General features: G+C 44.0%; 1 protein-coding gene across 1 annotated transcript in view; it reads right to left on the bottom strand.

Annotated features, from left to right (window-relative positions):
• The window catches only part of LOC132836689 (inositol-trisphosphate 3-kinase C-like), a 75,585-nt gene extending 52,742 nt beyond the window's left edge, over positions 1–22,843 (bottom strand). The window contains exon 1 of the mRNA XM_060856087.1: positions 22,380–22,843. Within this exon, the coding sequence (XP_060712070.1) occupies positions 22,380–22,751 (372 nt within the window). The 5' untranslated portion in view covers positions 22,752–22,843. The remainder of the gene's footprint in view (positions 1–22,379) is intronic.
• Positions 22,844–24,516: the final 1,673 nt, after the last annotated feature.

Below are 24,516 nucleotides of genomic sequence, written 5' to 3'. Positions count from 1 at the left end.
TATCACCAGCTCACCATTCCGCCCATCTCCCCACCCAAAACCGGTTAACCACCCCCCCGGCACTCAATAGACAGCAGGTGCAGGAGTAGGCCATTCTGCCCTTCGAGCCTGCACCACCATTCAATATGATCATGGCTGATCATTCTTAATCAGTATCCTGTTCCTGCCTTACCTCCATAACCCTTGATTCCACTATCCTTGAGAGCTCTATCCAACTCTTTCTTAAATGAATCCAGAGACTGGACCTCCACTGCCCTCTGGGGCAGAGCATTCCACACAGCCACCACTCTCTGGGTGAAGAAGTTTCTCCTCATCTGTCCTAAATGGTCTACCCCGTATTTTTAAGCTGTGTCCTCTGGTTCGGCACTCACCCATCAGCGGAAACATGTTTCCTGCCTCCAGAGTATCCAATCCTTTAATAATCTTATATGTCGCAATCAGATCCCCTCTCAGTCTTCTAAGCTCGATTTGCTCTCTGACCCTAATCCTCAGTCCTGAGGAATGGTTATACACAAAGTGTTGACTTCTCAACCTCCAGATTGCTGTTTTCTTCCAACCTCCTGCCTGTCTACTTTGGGTTTCAGCATCTACACTTTTTTTTAGTCTCTACATTAGAACAGAGAGTCATAGAGATGTACAGCACGGAAACAGACCCTTCAGTCCAACCTGTCCATGCCGACCAGATATCCCAAACCAATCTAGTCCCACCTGCCAGCACCCAGCCCATATCCCTCCAAACCCTTCCTATTCACATACCCATCCAAACGCCTCTTAAATGTTGCAATTGTACCAGCCTCCACCACATCCTCTGGCAGCTCATTCCACACCCATACTACCCTCTGTGTGAAAACGTTGCCCCTTAGGTCTCTTTTATATCTTTCCCCTCTCACCCTAAACCTATGCCCTCTAGTTCTGGACTCCCTGACCCCAGGGAAAAGACTTTGCCTCTTTACCCTATCCTTCCCCGTCATAATTTTGTAAACCTCTATAAGGTCACTCCTCAGTCTCCAACACTCCAGGGAAAACAGTCCAAGCCTGTTCATCCTCTCCCTATAGCTCAAACCCTCCAAACATGGCAACCTCCTTGTAAATCTTTTCTGAACCCTTTCAAGTTTCACAACATCTTTCCGATGGGAAGGAGACCAGAAATGCACTCACTCAATATTCCAACAGTGGCCAAACCAATGTCCTGTAAAGCTGCAACATGACCTCCCAACCCCTGTACTCAATACTCTGACCAATAAAGGAAAGCATATCAAACACCTTCTTCACTATCCTATGTACCTGCAATTCCACTTTCAAGGAGCTATGAACCTGTACTCCAAAGTGTCTTTGTTCAGCAACACTCTCTAGGACCTTACCATTAAGTGTATAAGTCCTGCTAAGATTTGCTTTCTCAAAATGCAGCACGTCACATTTATCTGAATTAAACTCCATCTGCCAATTCTCAGCCCATTGGCCCATCTGGTCAAGATCCTGTTGTAATTTGAGGTAACCTTCTTCGCTGTCCACTACACCTCCAATTTTGGTGTCATCTGCAAACTTACTAACTGTACCTTTTATGCTCGCATCCAAATCATTTGTGTAAATGACAAAAAGTAGAAGACCCAGCACCAATTGTGGGCGGCACGGTGGCACAGTGGTTAGCACTGCTGTCTCACAGCACATGAGACCCGGGTTCAATTCCTGACTCAGGCGACTGACTGTGTGGAGTTTGCACATTCTCCCCGTGTCTGCGTGGGTTTCCTCCGGGTGCTCCGGTTTCCTCCCACAGTCCAAAGATGTGCGGGTCAGGTGAATTGGCCATGCTAAATTGCCCGTAGTGTTAGGTAAGGGGTAAAATGTAGGGGTATGGGTGGGTTGCGCTTCGGCGGGTCGGTGTGGACTTGTTGGGCCGAAGGGCCTGTTTCCACACTGTAAGTAATCTAATCAATCCTTGTGGCACTCCACTGGTCACAGGCCTCCAGTCTGAAAAACAACCCTCCACCACCACCCTGTGTCTTCTACTTTTGAGCCAGTTCTGTATCCAAATGGCTAATTCTTCCTGTAATGAGAGTTCTAACCTTGCTAATCAGTCTCCCATGGGGAACCTTGTCGAACGCCTTACTGTAGTCCATATAGATCACATCGACCGCTCTGCCCTCATCAATTCTCTTTGTTACTTCTTCAAAAAACTCCATCAAGTTTGTGAGACATGATTTCCCTTGCATGTAGCCATGTTGACTATCCCTAATCAGTCCTTGCCTTTCCAAATACATGTACATCCTGTCCCTCAGGATCCCCTCCAGCAACTTGTCCACTACCGACGTCAGGCTCACTGGTCTACAGTTCCCTGGCTTGACCATACCACCCTTCTTAAATAGTGACACTACCTTAGCCAACTTCCAGTTTTCCAGCACCTCACCTGTGACTATAGATGACACAAATATCTCACCAAGAGGCCCAGCAATCACTTCCCTAGCTTCCCACAGAGGTCTAGGGTACACCTAATCAGGTCCTGGGGATTTATCCACCTTTACCAGTTTCAAGACATCCAGCACTTCCTCCTCTGTAATCTGGACATAGTGAGCGGCACGGTGGCACAGTGGTTAGCACTGCTGCCTCACAGTGCCTGAGACCCGGGTTCAATTCCCGACTCAGGCGACTGACTGTGTGGAGTTTGCACGTTCTCCCCGTGTCTGCGTGGGTTTCCTCCGGGTGCTCCGGTTTCCTCCCACAGTCCAAAGATGTGTGGGTCAGGTGAATTGGCCATGCTAAATTGCCCGTAGTGTTAGGTAAGGGGTAAATGTAGGGGTATGGGTGGGTTGCGCTTCGGCGGGTCGGTGTGGACTTGTTGGGCCGAAGGGCCTGTTTCCACACTGTAAGTAATCTAATCTAATCTATGTCACCATCTATTTCCCTACAGTCTATATTTTCCATATCCTTTTCCACAGTAAATACGGATGCAAAATACTCATTTAGTATCTCCCCCATTTTCTGTAGCTCCACACAGATCATGCACTGCATTTTTAAAAAATCTTCAATTCACTGTTAGTTATTGTGTTCATCATTTGAAATCCATGATCACTGCCTCTTGGCTTTCCTACTGATGAGTAGTTTAGACTCCACACGAATTTAAAGACGCCTATCAAATCTCCTCTCGACTATCTCAAAGTCAAGTAATCAGCTTCTCCAATCTTTATCTGTCCTCACGGGTGAAGGATATCAGTTTCATTAATGTTTCCGGCATCCTCTCTGGGGCCTTCACATATTTCCCAAAGTGTAATGCTCAAAACTGGACACGCTACTTGAGGCAGAATCAATATTTCGTCAAGTTTCATCATAACATGTGCTTTTGTCCTCTATCTTCCTATTATACAGCCCAATGTACTCAGGCAACTTCACCATTTTGTGGACATACATCAGTCCCTTGGTTCTTGCACCCCTAGACTGGTGTTGCCTCTCTTCATTCTTCCTATCAAAATAAGCCACTTCAAACCAGTATGTTCCATTAAATTCATTTCTGCAAATTCCACCTCTTGAAATGGGAAGCGATGGCCTAGTAGTATTATTGCTGGATTGTTAATCTAGAGACACAGGTAATGTTCTTGGGGCATTTCAAATAATGCCATGGTTGATGGTGGAATTTTGAATTAATTAAAGATCTGGAATTAAGAGTTCAATGATGACCATGAATCCATTGCCAATTGTCAGAAAAACCAATCTACTTCACTCATGCCTTTTAGAGAAGGAAGCTGCCATGCTTACCTGGTCTGGCCTACATGTGATTCCAGACTCAGAATAATGTGATTAACTTTTACCTGCCCTGTGGGCAATTAGGGATGGGCAGTTAATGCTGCCCAAGCGAGCAAGTTCACATTCCATGAATGAATGTTTCAAAAAATGTCACGAGATCCCTCCTAGCTCACATGGCTTTCAATCTTGCCATTTTAAAATTTTGAAATTAAATCCTGTACACCCACATCTTGGGCCCCAATATAAATAAAAACAAAAGCAATGGACCCAGAAAAGGACATTTAGTCATTCTTATCTAATCTGGCTCCACGTGTCTCTAGACCATAAAAAAAGGAGTAAAAGTAGACCATTCAGCCCATTGCTCTGCCATTCATTGACATCATGGATGGTTTGATAACTTTCAACTCTACTTTCCTGCCTTTTCCTCATCATTCTTGATTCCTTACTGATTAAAAAAATTGTCTATCTCAACCTGAAATACACTGAGCAACCCAGCCTCAATAGCACTTTAAAGTAAACAGGTTCACTACCTTCAGAGAATATTCTCCACACCATTATCGCAAGCCCTTATTCTAAGATCATATTCTCTAGTCTTAGACTTTTGCACATGGATACACAACCTTTCTGTATCTATCTGTCAAGTCCCCATGGAATCTTAAATGTTTCAATCAGGTTGCCTCTCAATCTTCAAAACCTCAATAAGCATGAACCCAGTATACCCCAAACTTTCAAATCACTGTGCTATAGCATTCTGCAGTTTTTCTCCATTTCAAGTAATATTCAGCTTCTCTATTCTTTCTACCAAAGCACACAGCAGTGTGGTTAACTTCTAACCACTGTTTGAAACAGCCTTGCAAGTCACTCACTTGCATAACAATTTGGGATAGGCACAGTTGCTAACTTTATCAGCAACATCCATGTATCAAAGAATAAAGAAAATACTAACCTGTGAGGAACCCCAAAGTACACCTCTCTCAGTGCAACAAATTGTTTATCAGCACTCTGTTTCCTGGCAGTTAACCATCTACAAATCTATGCCACCACTATCCCATTAATTTCAAGAACTCGAAGTTTGCTAGAAAGACTTTTCAATGGCATTTCAGCAAATATCTTTTGGAAGTCCTCAGCACATACCCGTCAAACAAATTAACTTAGCGTGTTTCGCCTTTAAGAAAGATGTGATGGCTTTGTTTAATTAATCTAAACTTTTTGAATTAATTGTCAATTTTGTCCCAGAACATTGTTTCTAAAAGATATCCCACCATTGATGTTAAACTGACTAGCTTCTCATTGATGGGTTGAACCTTGCAACGTTTTTTTTAAGTAAGGGTACAACATTTTTTTTAATAAGGGTACACCGTGGGCGGCACGGTGACACAGTGGTTAGCATTGCTGCCTCACAGTGCCAGAGACCCGGGTTCAATTCTTGGCTCAGGCGACTGACTGTGTGGAGTTTGCACGTTCTCCCCGTGTCTGCGTGGGCTTCCTCCGGGTGCTCCAGTTTCCTCCCACAGTCCAAAGATGTGCGGGTCAGGTGAATTGGCCATGCTAAATTGCCCGTAGTGTTAGGTAAAGGGGTAAATGTAGGGGTATGGGTTGGTTGCACTTCGGCGGGTCAGTGTGGACTTGTTGGGCCGAAGGGCCTGTTTCCACACTAAGTAATCTAATCTAATATGCAATGTGTTGCACCTTTGATCTTTAGCCACCAGCACTTGAACTATGACCCTGGTTGCATTTTTTTTTGTTCGGTGGCAAGGAGAGAAATGAGAAGCATTGAAGAGGTTGACATTTCAACAAGTTGGAAAAAAAGCAGGTGGTTTGAGGGGTTGGTGAATGGAGTTGTAGGAAACAGAAAAGGGGATCAGATCAGGGTGAAGCTGGTGAAGAAATGTTCAGTTTTGGTCTTCATATCATTGAAGCTGTGCAAAACTAAAACAAAACAAAAAGAAATTGGTGAATTGATACCAGAACTGAGGGAGAAGACCATCAAACTTGACATTTTTCCTCAAAAGGCAAATTTGGAGAGGTGACCTAACTATGGTCTTTCAGATTTTCATTTCCGCCTGTGATCAAAACCAGAACAAAGGGCCAGAAAGATAAATAGTCGCTCATCAATCCAATATGAAATTCAAGATAACATCTTTACCCAGTGAGTAATTATAATGTGGAATATGCTGCTACAGAGAATGATAGAGGCAAACTACATTTGCGTATTTAAGGGGGAGCTAGCTGAGCACAAGTACAAAAAGAAAGAGAAATGGTGCTAGGGTTAGACAAAAGGAGGGAGGGTGGAAGGAATTCCATGTGGAGCACATACATTCTCTTGGAATGTATTAGATCAAGTGGCCTTTTTCTGCCTGTAAACATTTGTAAATGTGGAGTTTAAAATGAAAGTCAAGATCAAACAGTACCCAATGTGGTACAGCCTGAACACCGGCAAGGGACAGAAAAGGAATTCGGACAGAGCTTTTGGCAGGAGCTAAATGAGATGGTGACAATTTTCTCCGGGTCACATTTTAAAGATTTTAGATGACCCATAACATTGACAGTCTGGCCACAGAGTGATGGACAGTGCACTGGGAAGCCAGGTGCAAAAGCAGATATACTCAACCTATTTAAAAGGTCCTTTTAAAACCTACACATCCCTGAACACTATAGGTTATTCACTATGGCCAATTCAGTTAACCTGCACACTTCAATTGTTGGAAGAAACCGGAGCACCCAGAGGAAACTCATGCAGACACGGGAACAATGAGCAAACTCCACACAGACAGTTGCCAGAGGCTGAAATTGAACCCCCGCCCCTGGCGCTGAGAGGCAGCAGTGCCAACCACTGAGCCACCGCGCTGCTTGCACACTGCTTGCAATTCCACTCTCCCTGCTATAGGAAGGATGTTGTGAAACTTGAAAGGCTCCTGAAAAGATTTATAAGAATATTGCCAAGGTAAGAGGGTTTGAGCTTTAGGGAGAGGCTGAATAGGCTGGGGCTGTTTTCCCTGGAGTGTCAGAGGTTGAGGGGTCACCTGATAGAGGTTTATAAAATCATGAGGGGCATGAGTAGGATAAATAGACATGGTCTTTTCCATGGGGCGAGGGTGTCTAAAAACAAATGGCATCGGTTTAAGGTGAGGGAGAAGATTTAAAAAGAGACCTGAGGGGCAACATTTTCATGTAGAGGGTGGTAATGTATGGAATGAACTGCCAGAGGAAGTGGAGGCGGCCGGTACAATTACAACAATTAAGAGGCATCTTGATGGGTATATGAATAGGAAGGGTTTGGAGGGATATGGGCCAAATGCTGGCAAATGGGACTAGATTAATTTAAGATATCCGGTCAACATGGAGAGTTGGACCGAAAGATTTGTTTCTGTGCTGTACGTTTCTAAAACTCTATGACTCTAATTTAGAAAGCTCCAATATTGGAGGCATCAACAAATCCCAAACCCCAGTTCACCCACTGCAGTCGATGGTAACAGAAGGAATCAAGCGAAATATGTTTTAATAAGGTGGTTTTCAGCTTTACGGTAAATATCAATATATAACTACAAAATAATACATGCTGGGATGTTGCTTAAGTTTAATGTTGCGTGCCTGATTAGATTACTTAGATTAGATTACTTAACAGTGTGGAAACAGGCCCTTCGGCCCAACAAGTCCACACCGACCCGCCAAAGCGCAACCCACCCATACCCCTACATTTAACCCTTACCTAACACTACGGGCAATTTAGCATGGCCAATTCACCTGACCCGCACATCTTTGGACTGTGGGAGGAAACCGGAGCACCCGGAGGAAACCCACGCAGACACGGGGAGAACGTGCAAACTCCACACAGTCTGTCGCCTGAGTCGGGAATTGAACCCGGGTCTCAGGCGCTGTGAGGCAGCAGTGCTAACCACTGTGCCACCGTGCCGCCTGAGTCAGCCTTGTGTGACTGCAGCCTGTCAGATGACAAAAAGGTGAAGAAAGAGGACTACGACACAACGCGATGGTCTGCAGCAATCCAGAAGACAATTGTGGCAGAGTCTGATTGGTTAAGGGGATATGCAGGTTATGTAGGCCTAGTGTGATTGGTTATGCTAATATAACAGGACAGAGCATGGCTTTTATAACAACATAACTTTCCAATACTCTCGCTGTTCCGGGGCTTTTCGGAGTTGGCTTCTCTGATGGCCACAGCTTTTGTTTACAAATAAAGGCTCATTACCTTGCGGAATTCTGAGGCTCCTCGTCATTCCTAAAAGGTGCTATTAACCACAACAGCTTCTCCCTCTTTTCATCGTAAAAACTGAGGGAAACATACATTTCAACTTTCATGAGGTTCTTTCACAATCATTTCAGACTCCCAACATTGGTATTTTTGGGGAGGCAAAGGAAAATATCAAATTTGGTTTGTGACAGATGTCAGATCGTTCAAAATTTATTGGGTTGGCACAGCTGTTCTTGAAAAGCTGGCATAGGCACAACAAACCAAATGATTTCCTTGAATCTCACCCTGTGGTTTGAAGTAGCAAAGTGTAGCCCTACATAAAGACATTGTTGAGGATTGAAGGATACACACCAGGCAGCAAGCCACCACACATTCAAAGATGGTATGCGACAGTGAAAACATGGTCAATAGAGTAGTTTGTGTGCTGGCAGTGCTGAATCTGCTGAGTGTTTAAGTGCCAATACTACCCAAGTAAAACAGAGTGGAAGGCTCAGTAATAAGCTCAGGATGGATGAGAATTCACTCCATGTACAGCAATCAGTCAGGAGATACCTGCTGTTTTGGGGAAGTTTGTTTTTACATTCATCTTGCTGTCCTCAATCACTACTACTCAAAGAAAGTTTATTTGCCTGTTATCGGAGTTTGCTGCGCACAAATTGGTACACATTTTTCCTTTCCTGCACACAACAATGGCGACACTTCTAAAGTACTGTAAAACATTATAAGACAGCTCAGGTCATGGTTTTCTTTCATCGTATGGTAATTGGACTGCATAGTTCGGGAGCCAGCCACAGACATTCAGGAAGCAGAGTGATGTGGGGTATTCCCTTCTCTCCCATGGGAGACAAATGACTGGATTGGTTTTTAGGAGTTGCTGAGGAAAGCTGACTCATTCCAGCCTTTCCAGAAATAACGAACTTCCAGTATCTGTGGGCAATCAAAGTGCTCATGAGCTCCTGGGGTTTAAGAGGAAGTTTTCGCACAGCTTCCTGAATTAGCAAATTAGTCTGTTGTTTCCAACCTCTCAGGAAATGAAGAACATAATGATGAGTTTCAGTGGAAAATGGGATGGATCATACTAATCCAAGAGTTCAGCAGAAATTAGTCTTGAAATGTGTATATTTCCCTAAAATCTTGTTCAGCTAAAAGGAGAACGTTCCTCCTCTGTTCCTAATCACTTTTCAATGTACAGTGCCTTACTCAGGCAGGAAGTGACTGCAGAACATGAGATAAAGTACTTCCGGCTGATTCCTGAATCAGCATTTCCAGTGGATATTACTACCTTTGTTTCCTCACTCAAGCATCGGAGGAGTGAAGGGCCACATCAAAGAGTGTCTCACACAAAAATACAAACAAAAGAGGTGAGGAAAAAGGGATGCAGAAAGGGAACCAAAGAATGGGCTGGAGGTCGTGATAAGAGAGACTTGAGAATAACAGACTAAGAGGGAGACAGGGAGCACAAGTGAGCACAGCTTTGCAGTGCCCTCAAATGTTACCATTTCCATTCCGGTTCCTCCACCTCTACTTCTTTCAAGTCTAAAATTACAACCATTTTCTCCAAATTAACTTGAATCCAAACTAACACATGAATGTCCCTTGATTCCAACTCAGACAAATTGGCATCTTTAAGTTCACTCATAGAATGAGATTTTATCAATGATTTCAGATTAAAACATCCCTTAGGGTGAACCAAGGATACAATGAACAGTTTTGGTCTCCTATAAGATATACATTACTTGAAATGGAGGCAGTATAAAGAAGGTTCACTAGGTTGATCCTGAAAGGAGGTTTTTTGTTTTATGAGGAGACATGGAGTACTTTGGGCTTACACTCATTGGAGTTTAGAAGAACAAGTTTCATTCCATGGGACATGAGATTCTTAGCAGAATTGACAGGACAGATTCAGTGAAGTTGTTTCCCCTTATCGGAGAGTCTTGGAACATAGAGCATAATCTCAGAGTAAGGGGCTGAGATAAGGAGGTATTTCTTCTCTGAGAAGGTAATGGCTCTGTTGAGCTCTTTACCGCAGTGGGCATCACAGAGTCATTAAATATATCCAAGGCTGAGATCGACAGATGTTTAAATGAATGAGCAAATCAAAAGTTATGGAGATAAGGCAGGAAAGTGGATTTAAATATTATCAGATCAGCCATAATTGTATTGAATGGCTGAGCAGACAATTGTTCAAAATAACCACTTCTAGTCCTGTATTTTATGGTTTAAGACTATTGTCAGTAATAATAAGTATTAAACTTTGAAAGAGTTAATTGATTAATTCTGTGGCTGATCAAATTTAAAGAGGAACTGACAGTACAATGGAGTGGAATAAGCTGCGAGAATGACAAGTCAATAAACTCAATTCACAAGGAAAGAGTGTTAAGATCTGTTTCACCAACAGGATGAAAGCAGAGTTGATAGGCATTGCTTCCACAGCCAGCAATTACGGCCTGTCCCATATAGCCCTTGAGAACTGATGATGAGCCAACTTCGCAAACACAATGGAACAGTCTTCTGATATACTTAATGCAGTTACAAAGGATCAGGCGGAGATCATTTGCACCCTCGAGCCTGTACCACCATTCAAAGAGATCATGGCTGATCTGTGGTCATACTCCATATTCTGACTTTTGACACATATCCCTTAATTCCACTGCGCAACAAAAGTTTACCTATCTCAGATTTAAAATCAACAACTGTTCCTGCATCCACTGCCATTTGTGGTCGAGTGTTAGAAACATCTACCACCCTTCATGTGTAGGAATGCTTTATAACATCTTTCCTATTTGTCTGGCCCTAATTCTCAGACTATGGCCCCTACTTCTTGAATCCTCAACCAGTGAGAATAGTTTATCTTTATCTATGACTTTTTCTGTTAATATCTTGAAGACTTTAGTCAGGTTTGGTTACCCCTTAATCTTCTAAATGCTAGAGAAAACAGGCCTAATTTGTACAATTCCTCCTCATAACTTAGCCCTTCAGGTCCTTTCATGATTCATGTAAACCTACATTGTAACCCCTCAAAAGCCAACATGTCCTTCTGACACTGATACCCAGATCTGCTCACAGTACTCCAAGTGGGATCAGACCAGGGTTTTGTATAACTGCAGCACAGCTTCTGCATCCATGTGTGCTAGTCCTACAGATATAAAGGTCAACATTCCATTATTAGCTTTCTCGGTCATTTTCTGCACCTGTGTGTGACATTTTAAAGATCTATGCACCTGAACAGCCTGGTTTCTTTAGACAGGAAAATCGACACAAGACAAACAAGATAGTCCCCTTCTGTACACTGATGTTGAGCCTAAATTCCCTGTCTGCTGTGCTGGAATTTGGATTGGTTTTCATTTTACCAGGTCAACAAAGTATCCTAAGTTATGTTGCTGCAAATTTCTGCTGGTGCCAGCAACTCTTCCCACTTATCTTCAGCAACTGGCTACAAAAGTTAAACAGTCTCACTTCCCTGTCCAAATAACCTCAGGAGAAACTATTCTTGCACCTTTTCATTTTAGCATACTAGTGGTAACTCTCAGTTCATGTCCCTTTGATACTTTCTTGCCTCAGTTTCAAAATTGTTACCCTTGTTTTCAGATCATTCCCTTAGTCACTCCTCCCCATCTTGGTAACGTTCTCTGCCCAACAATAGTCCAGGTTTTGGAATTCGCTCTCTCCATCTCCCTGTAACATGAATCAGACTTAGACAAACTCCTGTCCCCCTTTCTCTGAGAGATTTGGGATGTTTTGTTTGAGAATATTTTACGTTATTAAGTTGCTTTATAAGTACAAGTTCTTGTTGCCATAAATCTTTAGCATATAGAATATATAGAATTTCAAGGCAGGAAAAGACCAGTAATTCAACCGGTCCTTGCTGGCGTTTTTCCCCTTTCCCAATTCATTTCCCTCAATTCCTTTCCCAAAACTTAGCAAAACATAACAAGTTCTTCCAAACTTCCAGCCGAGAAATAAATCTCCAATTTTCTGAGCCTTTTGTTTTGGAACTATAAACTCTTGGCTTCAGAGTCAGCCAAATACATCTTCACTGCCCTCCTTGCCCTTGCTTCACATCCCTCGTGCAATGCGGTGGTCAGAACTGTGTGCAATCCTTGAACTGTGACCTAACCGAAATCTTTCACAAGCTCCACAGCACTTCCTTGATTCTGCATTTAATCTTAACTACTCACTTCCTAGCAAATGCCTACTTAGCAGGCTTACATCTTTCTGCATCACTCCTCTGTTTTGACGTCTTGTCTGTGCTCAGATAATTTATATACACAGATATTGAGAGGTTCCAGGACAGATACCTACATCATTGTCCCACTCATCTCTATTTGTTTCTTTCCAGCATACCCCCAATCAATCACTATCTATACTATAATATTCCACCTAATAACACGTCTTAGTTGGTGAAATGTTAAAGCACCCAAAGTTCAGTGGGAAGTACTCTCACTTATGTCAGAAGGTTCAAGCCCTCTCTTCAGAAGCTTGAGCAGCGTTAAAGCACATGAGCAACCTGGTTCCATAACATCACAATCTTCAAATACTGGAAATGCAAAGACAAAAAAAAAGACCTCATATTTCAAACTGCTGAAGAACTGTAAAACGGAGTTAACATGTTAAGTGCGGATAACTTGGTATGAACATACAACATCTGACAATTGTCTGCCTGATAAGTTTGCATATTCTTTAAGATCCCACTGAAATCTGTGCAGGTCCTAACTGTCGAAATTCTCTGATCTCTTTGCAGGTCCTCACCAACCTACTATGATTCCCTGTTCTTGGAATGCAATTGTTCGACAGAGAGTATTCAAATTTTTGAAGCGGTATCATGTGTTCCTGAAGTCTTTCCAGTCTTTTCTGCTGACTTACAAATCTAACAGACTGTATAAATTATACACCAACCATGACAAGTTAGGAAATACCGTTTGTGATAAGTGGATGAAGCACAAGAAAGGAGGTTTTGGAGACAGAGGCAGGGGGAATCAGTTATTTCCTTGCGTAGGTAGGTTACCATGCAATTCTGGTCTCCTTCCTATCAGAAGGATGTTATGAAACTTGAAGGGTTCAGAAAAGATTTACAATGACATTGCCAGGGTTGGAGGATTTGAGCTATAGGCTGACACTGAATAGGCTGGGGCTGTTTTCCCTGGAGCATCGAAGGCCGAGGAGTGACCTTACACAGGTTTGTAAAACTAGGGGGAATGGATAGGGTGAATAGACAAAATCTTTTCCCTGGGGTGGGGGTGTCCAGAACTAGAGGGCATAGGTTTAGGGTGCGAGGGGAAAGATATAAAAAGGGAACTAAGGGGGTGCATGTATGGAATGAGCTGCCAGAGAAAGTGGAGGAGGCTAGTACAATTGCAACAATTAAAAGGTATCTGGATGGGTATATGAATAGCAAGAGTTAAGAGGGATATGTGCCAAGTGCAAATGGGACTAGATTAGGTTGGGATATCTGGTCAATACGGACAGTTGGACCGAAGGGTCTGTTTTTGTGCTGTACATCTCTATGACGTTATGATTCTAACTAACGACAGATCTGCCAAATGCTATTTTCCAACATCTGACAACAGAAAAGAATGTCAACAAACCAGAATTAGAATGGATAGTGCCTTTCACCATATCTGATCTGCAGCCCAACATTTAACCTTCCAATCACGGTAGGTACAGTTCTATCAAATATCACAGAGGCACAGTAGTAGCCCTCTAACACTGGTTTCATCACTGCATAACACTTGGTTGTGGTGCTGGATGAAGGCATTTATGTACTACTTCACCCTATCCCCCACCAAACCCCTAACAGCACTTTGAAAAAGCATTCTACCTAAAAGGAAAGCAAGGGATAAGCAGAAGGTAGAATAAGCATTAACTGTGATAAATTATTGAACTAATATATCAACAGAAATGGTACTGTTATGAGGTAAGACAAACGGCAGAGGTGGTCAAGTTCACCAAGATAATCAAAACCTTTTAAGGAAAAAAAAGCAAGCCCTTCATTTGTGTTTACACAGGAGTCTGAGAAAAAGCAAATCATGAACTGGATAAAAGTGAGCAAGAAACATTTCATTGACAAAAAGGAAATGCTTATATTAGTTAGTTAGCTAAAGGTTGGGTTCGGAAACAAAATAAAGAATGCTTAGGGAAGTTGGAGAAGAAATACGATCAGTCTAAAATGTTCTATTCCCAGCACCGTTGAATCAGACTGGAAGTCTTGTTTTTTATAGAAACCTCCCCCTCCAAAAATTTAAAATTTTTTGTAAGTATATGTTTTATAACATATTTTTAAAATGTATTTTTAAACTTAAATTGCAGAAGCTGCAAAAAAATCCATCTTGTTTTCATACTCATGCCTCACCACAATTGCAGTAGGCTTAATATTTGCAATATAAATTTCACATTAGGTCCACAGTTCGAGGCAAAATGTTACAAAGTTAAAATCAGCAAAAAGTGCACAAAAGATAAATTCTTCTTCCTATAATGATATTCCACTCTGGGATCCTCAATACAATTTCAATATTCTTGGAGCTCAGTTCGAGTACTATGGCTGAAAGACCTTAGACACATTAACAAGAGGTAAACAGTTGGTCCTGCCACCTAGAAATGGAGCTCTTAGAACATGAGGAGCTGTAACATTGAAATGACTGAAGGTCATCACTTTTTGTTCAATAGAACCATCAGAAGTAGGGATATTTGCAATTTGGAACTGTGATTCCAAGTGTTAATAAAGAAAACAGAGCTAACCTAAGAGAATAACAGGCCAGATGAGTCTCACATCATTAATAAGGTTTTTGGGACTTGAATTATAAATTACCTAATTGAATATCTAAAATGATACAAAGTAGTCCAATACTGATCTCTGAAAACAAGTCAATTCTTAGCAAGTACACAGGAATCCAGGAGAAGCTAAACACAGTGAATACAGATACGATGTCCATGGGCTACGAGTGAATCAAAGAAATGGGTTCACGCAGATAATTGGAGTAGACAAAGGGGTGGGGGGTGGATAGCAAGTTGGTTCAAGGGGAAAAAAATACTGGTGAGATCAGAAGAAAGATCATAGAGAAATACAACATGGAAACAGACCCTTCGACATAACCAGTCCATGCTGACCATGTTCCCAAACTAAACTTGGCCCATATCCCTCCAAACCTTTCCTATTCATGTACTTACCCAAATGTCTTTTAAACATTGGCAAATGGAATTTAATATAGAGAAGCACGAGATCTTGCATTTTGGAAAGTCAAAGCAAGGTAGGAGTTGCATGATGAATGGTAGGGCCACATGGAGTGTAATGGAACAGGGGGATCTTGGAGTTCAGGTTCACAATTCTCTGAAAGTGAAGTCACGGGTCGACAGGGCAGTGAAGAAGGCTTCTGACACACTGGCCTTCTTCAGTCAGGGCATTAAGTATAGAAGTTGGGAAATTATGTTGCAGTTGTACAAGATAGAACATAGAACATAGAAGGATACAGCGCAGTACAGGCCCTTCGGCCCTCGATGTTGCGCCGACCGAATCCTACCTAACCTATACTAGCCCAATAACTTCCAAATGCCTATCCAATGCCCGCTTAAATGACCATAAAGAAGGAGAGAAGATGTTGGTGAGGCCACAATTGGAAGTACTGTGTTCAGTTTTGGTAATTTTGTTATCGGAAAGATGTTATTAAACTGGAAAGAGTGCAGAAGAAACGTACAAGAATGTTGCTTGAACGCAATGGTCTGAGGTAAAGGGACAGGTTGGCCAAGCTAGGACATATTTTCTTTAGAGCATAGGAGACTGAGGGGGGATCTTATAGAAGTGTATAAGATCATGAGAGGCATGGATAGGGTGAATGCACAGAGTCTTTTTCCCAGGGTTGGGGAATCAAGGATTAGAAAGCATTAATTTAAGGCTAGAATGGAAAGAATAAAAAAGGGAACCTGAGGGGCAACCTTAACTTTTTTTTTAATTAGAGGGTGGTATGCATGTGGAATGAACTGCCATTTTAAGTGATTGAGGCCAGCATGTTAACAACATTTAAAAGACATTTCGACAAATATGTGGATAGGAAAGGATTAGAAGAATATGGGCCAAGTGCAGGGAAATGAGGTTAGCATGGACAGATATATTGGTCAGCATTGAGCTAAAGGGCCGGTTTCCGTGCTGAGGACCATGTGACTATTTACATCCATTACTTCTCTGGAAGTTCATTCCACACATGAACCACTCTCTGTATAAAGAATGCCCCTCAAGTTCTTTCTAAATCTTTCTCCTTTCACCCTAAACATATGTCCCCTAGTTTTGAAATCCCCCACCATAGGGTTATTCATCTGATCTATGTCCTTCATATTCTTATAAACCTCTGTAATGTCACCTGTCAACTTCCTACATTCCAGTGAAAAAAGTCCCAGCCTTTCCAGTCTATTTTTATATCTCAAACTCTCCATTCCTGGCAACGTCCAAGTAAATGTTTTCTGGACCCTCTCCACTTTAATAATGTCCTCCTGTCAGGTACAAGCACCAAGATAGCTTGATAATGAAACATGGGCTCTTTCTGCGCTGCAGTTCTGATGTAATGTCGTGCGCCCATGGTGCATTCAGTTTTTATGATTCATCGAGCCACTGGCAATTTCTCTCTATCACGGGCTCAGAACACTTGACTAAATTACCATCATTGTTGCCAAAACAAACAACTCTGGTCAGTCACTCTTAACTTAGTCGGCACTAAAATACAGTGACAATTCACCAGGAATTGCATTCAATCACTTCAACCTAACATAGTCAAGCACACCAAGTCAGCGAATCTTAAAATAATTCAGTTCACTGCTCTGTCATCCTATGATAGAAGGGGGGTTTCTTTACCGAGACTAGTCAGTTCAACTGGTGTTTACTCATACCTGAAATTCCTTCAGGAGTCTCTGCTTGGGTATACAGTTTATATTAATAGCAGTGCCAGAGGGTTATCCGTTACAACACTACTGACATTGAGTAGAGCTTAATCACAGCAACTATATTCACAACAAAAACATCTGACTTGGCCAACACAGACAGACTCAGACACAAACCGGGGCTTTCATAATACCATACACTCAACCACAGATGCAGAGTTAGTCACAGAAACAGGCTAACACTTCCTCTCTCCACAGAAACTGTTTGATCAGCCGAGTGTTGCCAGCACTTTCTGCTTATGAAGTACAAGCAATAAAGGCACTGGCACTATATATCCCATTCTGACACACTCAGCTCCTTGCGTAAATTAGACAAACAGCCATGTTGTTCAGTTTTATTTCTTTCACTCAGGTTTTTGTTAAAATCTATAATCACAATTTAAACCAACTCCTCATTACCAAGAAATTATACAAATCAACTTTTTAGAACTGATGCTCTTGATTGCAATTTAGATGATATTATTCGCACAGCTTTATAATCTCACAATCCAGTCAGAACAGACACAAATGCTTTTGTCTCCAGCACAACGTGACAGTGCCTATCACATCCTTATGGTCTAACAAAATAGGGCTGAAAAAGTCAAATCAGATTGAAAAGATCAAAACAACAGTAGTTACAAGGATAGAGATAGTCTGAAGGAATTTTGTGAGGGATGCATGAACAAGAAAATGAACAAGGAATTCAAAACTCCCAAAAGGTAGTATGTTCTGTTCACTTGCCAATATGTCTCTGAAACATGGACAATAATTACAGATCTACGGAAACCTTAGAATTGCACTAAGATGCAGCTAAACATTCCATATACAGACTATAAGACAAATTAAGCTGGAAGAGCATTACAAACTCTAAAATGTGACATCCAGAAAAGAAAATGTCAGTATTTCAGCAACTTGATCAGAGCTGAAAAGCTACAGAGAACGCTTCCACAGGGTAAAGTGGAAGACTGCAGGAAAAAAGATTGACAAAGGGGTGGCTGGATGACAGATGTGACAAAATGGATTCAGACGAGCTACAGTGAGGAAGGGACAGCATGGCACAAGACTGTCCAGCAAAGCATAACATGACAGCAGATCTCCCAACACAAGTTGGTACAATCAACAGCAGCAGTTTCACATCTTTGGGACATTCCAGAACACACTGCAACAAATTTAGTACTTCCCAAGTGTGGTAATTGCTGTCATTACGTACTTCTGGGAGTTTGCTGTCTGCAAAGTGACAATGATGAGGTTAACTCAGTATTTTTTTAACATTATGTCAGTTTGAGGATAATTATCAATTTTGGCCTGACTACACTGCTCCACCCTGCTTTAGCAGTGTTGGGTTATCATTATGTTAAAGCCTTACACCTTCAACACAACAGAGTCAGTTTAGATTATGCGAAGTCTTTAGAATGGAACTTGAACTTCCACCTTTGGACTGCATTGAGAGTTATCAACTGAATAATTCGAAATTACACATACCCTTAATAGTGCAAGGGGCCTCACAGAACTGTAAACCAAAGCATGGGCACTGATTCACTCAAGATATTAATATAGATTAGCAAAAGCTTGGTCAAAAAAGGAAGGTTTTAAGGGTCTTACAACTGGGGAAATAAGTCGAGGGGGAGAGCGGTTCAGGGAGGGACTTCTAAAGCTTAGGATCCAGGCATGTAAGGTATGAATAATTATTTATGAAATGAGTGCGGTGTCTGTGCCTGTGCGCATGTGTGTGTGATTATTAGCCATTGCTCATTTATGCGAGTGTGGTACCGAAGGTATGACCACAATTGGTGAACCAATTAAAAGCAGGGATGTTCAAGAGGCCAAAATTAAAGGAATGCATAGATTTTGAAAGGTTATAGGATGAGAACAAGTTAGAGATAGGGAGGTGGGGAGTCAATACATTGATCTGAAAAGAATAAAAGTTTTAAAATCATGGTGGTTCTGGGTTAGCAGCCAACAGATCAGCCAGCTTGGGGTGAGGGAGAATGAACAGGCTTCGCGGGGAGTGGAGGGCAAGATAACGAAAATCTGAATGAACTTTGGATTCACGGAGGGTGCAAAGTGTGAAACAGACCTGAACCTCCTGAAGGCAATTCCTGTATACCAGAGCGCATTTTAATTTGCGCTCTGTATTCCATTCATTCACATCAGCTGGATTCCTGCAATTGCCTTTCACCTTCCAGAAGTAAGGAAATCCAATAGTACACCAGATCCTTGCTCAACAACTGATGAATCCTACAGGATCAGACAAGGTACTCCAAGCCAAACAAATATGAAGAAGCTAGAGTACTTGTTGTCGTGCTGCAATGATAACAATCTGTCTTGCAAAATGAAAGAACTGAACATTGACTTCAGGGAGAAAGGAAGAGAACACGCCCCCATCTACATCAACAGAGCTAAGGTGGAGAGGGTCAAGAACATCACATTCTGAGGAGTGACAATAACCAATCTGCCCTGGACCTCCCATGTTGATGTGACGGTCAAGGCAACACAATATTACTTCTTCTTTCTCAGCAGGCATAGGAAATTCAACATGTCCACGAGGACCCTAACCAATGTTTACAGATGCACCACAGAAAGCCTTTTATCTGGGTGCATAACATCTTGGTGCAACAACTGCTCTGCCCAGGATCGTAAGAAAATATTGAAAGTTGTGTGCACAGCCCAGACGCTCACCGAAGCCAACCTCCGAGCCACGGACTCCATTTAAATCTCTGGTTACCACAGAAAGGCTGCCAACATCAAAGACTCCTCTCACGCTGGTATACGCTCTTCAAACCTCTTCCATCAGGAAGAAGTTACAGAAGCATTAACACACACACACACACACACACACACACCCCAACAGGTTCAAGTCCAGCTTATTTCCTGCTGTTATTAGACTGCTGAATGGACCTTCTAATTTCCAAGCCAATGTTGACCTTGGTTTTGTGCACCTCCTGTGCAGTGGTAACATTGTGTGCATTGCTTGAAGCACCCTACAATTTCTATGTCCTTGTTTGCTATGATCTGCCTGTACTGCTTGCAAAACAAAAGTTTTCACTGTACTTAGGGACATGAAGCGACAATAAATCAAACAAATAAGCAATTGGAGACGGCCCAAGAAGGTCACAAGATGTTGTTCAACTTGAAACGATTCAGAGAAAATTTACAAGGATGTTAGTGGGATCAGAAGGTTTCAGCTATAGAGAGAGGCTATATAAGCTGGGTTCTTACTCCCTGGAGCATAGGAGGCTTAAGGGTGACCTTATAGAGGTTTTTAAAGTCATGAGTGCCATGGATAGAGTGAGTAGCCATGGTCTTTCTCCCAGAGTAGGAGAGTCCAAAACTAGAGGATATAGGTTAAAAGGTGAGAGGGGAAAAGTTCAAAAGGAACCCAAGGGCAACTTTTTCATGTAGAGGGCAGTGCATGTTTGGAATGAGCTGCCAGAGATGGAGGAGAAGGTGGGATCAATTACAACATTTAAAAGACAACTGGATGGATACATGAATAGAAAGGATTTGGAGGGATATGGGCCAAATGCTGGGAAATGGGACTTGATCAGTTTTGGATATCTGGTCAGTGATGATGGGTTGGACCAAAGGGTCTGTTTCCATACTATGTAACCCTATGGCTTTATAATCAAGAGCAGGAGTAGACCCTCAAGCCTCCTCCACCATTCAATAAAATCGTGCCTGATTTCCCTATGGCCTCAAACTCCCTTTCAAGTCTGCTCTTCTCCTCAATAATCCTCAATCAAAATCTATCTGACTCAGCCTTAATTGCAATCAATGACACAGCCTCCAGTGCTCCCTGGGGGAATCACTAAGACTCACAACCTTTAGAGAAAAGATTACTCAACTCCATCTTAGAATCTGAGTCCTGATTTTTAAACCATGTTCTCATTCTAGACTTCCCCACAGGAACAGGGGTCTCAGATAAGGATATGGGGTAGCCCACTCAAGATCGAGATATGGAGAAACATCTTCACCCAGAGCGGCATCCTGAGGAGTTCTCCTCCGTAGAAAGTTGTTAACGTCAAAAACATTCTATGTTTTCAAGAAGGATTTAGATAAAAGAGTGGGGAAGAAAGTTAGAACAGGGTAGTAAGTTGGATGATCAGCCACGATCATATTGAACGGCAGAACAGGCATTAAGGAGTGAATGGGCCACTCCAGCTCCTATTTCCTATGTATCTCCAAGACCAGAATTGGACAGCAACAATTTCAGTGAAAATAGATCACCACAGCAACTTGATTCAGTGCAACTCTCAGCAATAAACGAGAGCAGAAATACTGAACTTCCCTCCCGAGGATTCGGTCTGTCCCGCAAATGGACCTATACCCACAAAACAGAACACTGGACCAACGTTTCTAGCTCCACCACAGCATGTAACAAAGACTTTCAATCAAGCTATCTGTACTTAAATAACACATCAGAAATAGTAGAATGCACAGAACATAGCACAATAACTGCAAACCCTCAAAACAAGAACAATGCTCTCTTCTTAAAATGAAAGAGAACACACCACAAAGAAAAAGAATGCGACTTCCAGCTCCATTCTTAATTTAAATAACCTCCGTAACTCCAGAATTTATCTGCTGCACAGAATCTAAACACAGTTTATGCTCCGTTATGACAGCATCAGAAAATGAATTAAACAAGCTGCTCGAAATCAAACAAAACAAAAAGAAAACAGAAATGGCAAAGAGCCATTTGAGGAACTAGGAGAAAGTGAGGACTGCAAATACTGGAGAGTCTGTCAAAAAATGTGGCACTGGAAAAAACACAGATCAGGCAGCATCCGAGAAGCAGGAGGATCAACGTTTCAGACATAAGTCCTTCATGTGCCCAAACTGAAAGCCCACAACAAAAACATTCTGACAACCATCTGATGAAGGTGCAGCACTCAAAGCTAGTGCTTCCAAATAAACCTCCTGGATTATAACCTGGTGTTGTAAGATCTTTAATTCTGACAGGACACACCATCAACTTCATCAGTCTGACATAGCACACCTTTCACGTGAGCTACAACTACCAACCCCTCTGCAGTCTTCAGGGAATACATACTGTACAACATACGGTCTCAACCCTCTCCCACTTACCCTTGTGTCTGGGGAGTGGAGGAGCTAGGATATCAAGCTTTCTGCCTCTGTCACCCACCCACCCACCCACCAAACCACTTGCACCCCTCACTCAAGTTACATCAGTCCACATCACCCTACCGTGGATGTGTGAACATCCCTGACCCAGAGCATATCACACAAAAGACTCCCACAAGTCAATTCCGCTCCCCAACACAAACTCTGGCGCATACGTAAACACATATACCCACCCTGCACTGGATCCCAGAGGGACTGGGGCAGGGGAAGGAGAAAGAGACAGTGGAGGCGGGAGGAAACGGGGATAGGTGGCGAGAAAGAGGGATTGGGAGAGGACTGAAGAGGGATGGGCGTGTAGGGGGTAGGGTGCTGAAGCGACTCCGCAGGCCCCATGACCTGTGGCACTACCTTCTCCCCTCTCCTCCCACCTCAGGCCCCGGTCACTCACCCCCAGGCCGTCCTCCAGGCCCAGGCCTAGTCGCTGCTGTTGAGTCTCGGCGTCGCTGGAGGGACTGAAATCATCCTCGGATTCCTCGAAGGAAGACGAGTGTCCGGCGGAGGATAACGATGAGCCCGAGAGTTTACGGAGCAGCAGCGAGGGAGCCGGTGAGCCGCCGCAGCCGCTGTCCGAAGACCGGCACTCCTCGTCCGGCGGATCATCAGCCGCCCGCTCGGCTCCGGAGTTGGGGCCCAGCAGCAGCGACTCGTCCTGGGTGACAATCAGCTGCGGGATGAGCCTGTGGGGGCCCGAGGACTTGGCCAGGCCTGGCTCCCCGCCCTCCTTCCCCCCCGGGCCGTTCGCGTTCTCCGGACTTTTCATCAAACTCCGAATCCCCGCATCGCAGAGCCCCGGGCGGAGCCGCTCCTTAGGCGGACACCCCGAGCTGCTCCGTCCATGCACAGTCTCCCCGCCCCTGCTGTCAATCAACCGGAGAACCCAACCCCGCCCCTGCTGTCAATCAACCGGAGAACCCAACCCCGCCCCTGCTGTCGATCAACCGGAGAACCCAACCCCGCCCCTGCTGTCAACAACCGGAGAACCCAACCCCGCCCCTGCTGTCAATCAACCGGATAACCTAACCCCGCCCCTGCTGTCGATCAACCGGATAACCTAACCCCGCCCCTGCTGTCAATCAACCGGAGAACCCAACCCCGCCCCTGCTGTCAATCAACCGGAAACTCCAATCCCACCATTGCTGTCAATCAACTGTAAACTCCACTTTGGATGCTGCCTGAACTGCTGTGCTCTTCCAGCACCACTAATCCAGAATCTGTAAATTCAAAACCCACCCCTGCTGTCAATTAACCGGAAACTCTAAACCCGCCCCTGCCGTCAATCACCCGGAGATTCCAAACCCACCCTCTGCTGTCATTTACCAGGAGACCCCACCCCTGCTGTCAATCACCCCGAAACCACAGCCACGCCTCTGCTGCAAATGTGTTGCTGGTCAAAGCACAGCAGGCCAGGCAGCATCTCAGGAATAGAGAATTCGACGTTTCGAGCATAAGCCCTTCATCAGGAATAAGAGAGAGAGAGCCAAGCCGGCTGAGATAAAAGGTAGGGAGGAGGGACTAGGGGGAGGGGCGATGGAGGTGGGATAGGTGGAAGGAGGTCAAGGTGAGGGTGATAGGCCGGAGTGGGGTGGGGGCGGAGAGGTCAGGAAGAGGATTGCAGGTTAGGAGGGCGGTGCTGAGTTGAGGGAACCGACTGAGACAAGGTGGGGGGAGGGGGAATGAGGAAGCTGGAGAAATCTGAATTCATACCTTGTGGTTGGAGGGTTCCCAGGCGGAAGATGAGGCGCTCCTCCTCCAGCCGTCGTGTAGTTGTGTTCTGCCGGTGGAGGAGTCCAAGGACCTGCATGTCCTCGGTGGAGTGGGAGGGGGAGTTAAAGTGTTGAGCCACGGGGTGATTGGGTTGGTTGGTTCGGGCGGCCCAGAGGTGTTCTCTGAAGTGTTCCGCAAGTAAGCGGCCTGTCTCACCAATATAGAGGAGGCCACATCGGGTGCAGCGGATGCAATAGATGATGTGTGTGGAGGTACAGGTGAACTTGTGGCGGATATGGAAGGATCCCTTGGGGCCTTGGAGGGAAGTGAGTGTGGAGGTGTGGGCGCAAGTTTTACATTTCCTGCGGTTGCAGGGGAAGGTGCCGGGGGTGGAGGTTGGGTTGGTGGGGGGTGTGGATCTGACAAGGGAGTCACGAAGGGAGTGGTCCTTGCGGAACGCTGATAGGGGAGGGGAGGGAAATATATCCTTGGTGGTGGGGTCCGTTTGGAGGTGGCGGAAATGGCGGCGGATAATACGTTGTATGCGCAGGTTGGTGGGGTGGTAGGTGAGAACCAGTGGGGTTCTGTCTTGGTGGCGGTTGGAGGAGCGGGGCTCAAGGGCGGAGGAGCGGGAAGTGGAGGAGATGCGGTCAATCACCAGAAGACCCCACAAACCTGCCCCTGCTGTCATTTACCAGGAGACCCCAAACCCGCCCCTGCTGTCATTTACTAGGAGACCCCAAACCCGCCCCTGCTGCTAGTCACCAGGAGACCCCAAACCCGCCCCTGCTGCTAATCACCAGGAGACCCCAAACCCGCCC

The sequence above is a fragment of the Hemiscyllium ocellatum genome, chromosome 47 (genome assembly GCF_020745735.1).
Source record: "Hemiscyllium ocellatum isolate sHemOce1 chromosome 47, sHemOce1.pat.X.cur, whole genome shotgun sequence".
Lineage (NCBI taxonomy): Eukaryota > Metazoa > Chordata > Chondrichthyes > Orectolobiformes > Hemiscylliidae > Hemiscyllium > Hemiscyllium ocellatum.
This window is presented reverse-complemented; position numbering and strand designations above follow the sequence as displayed.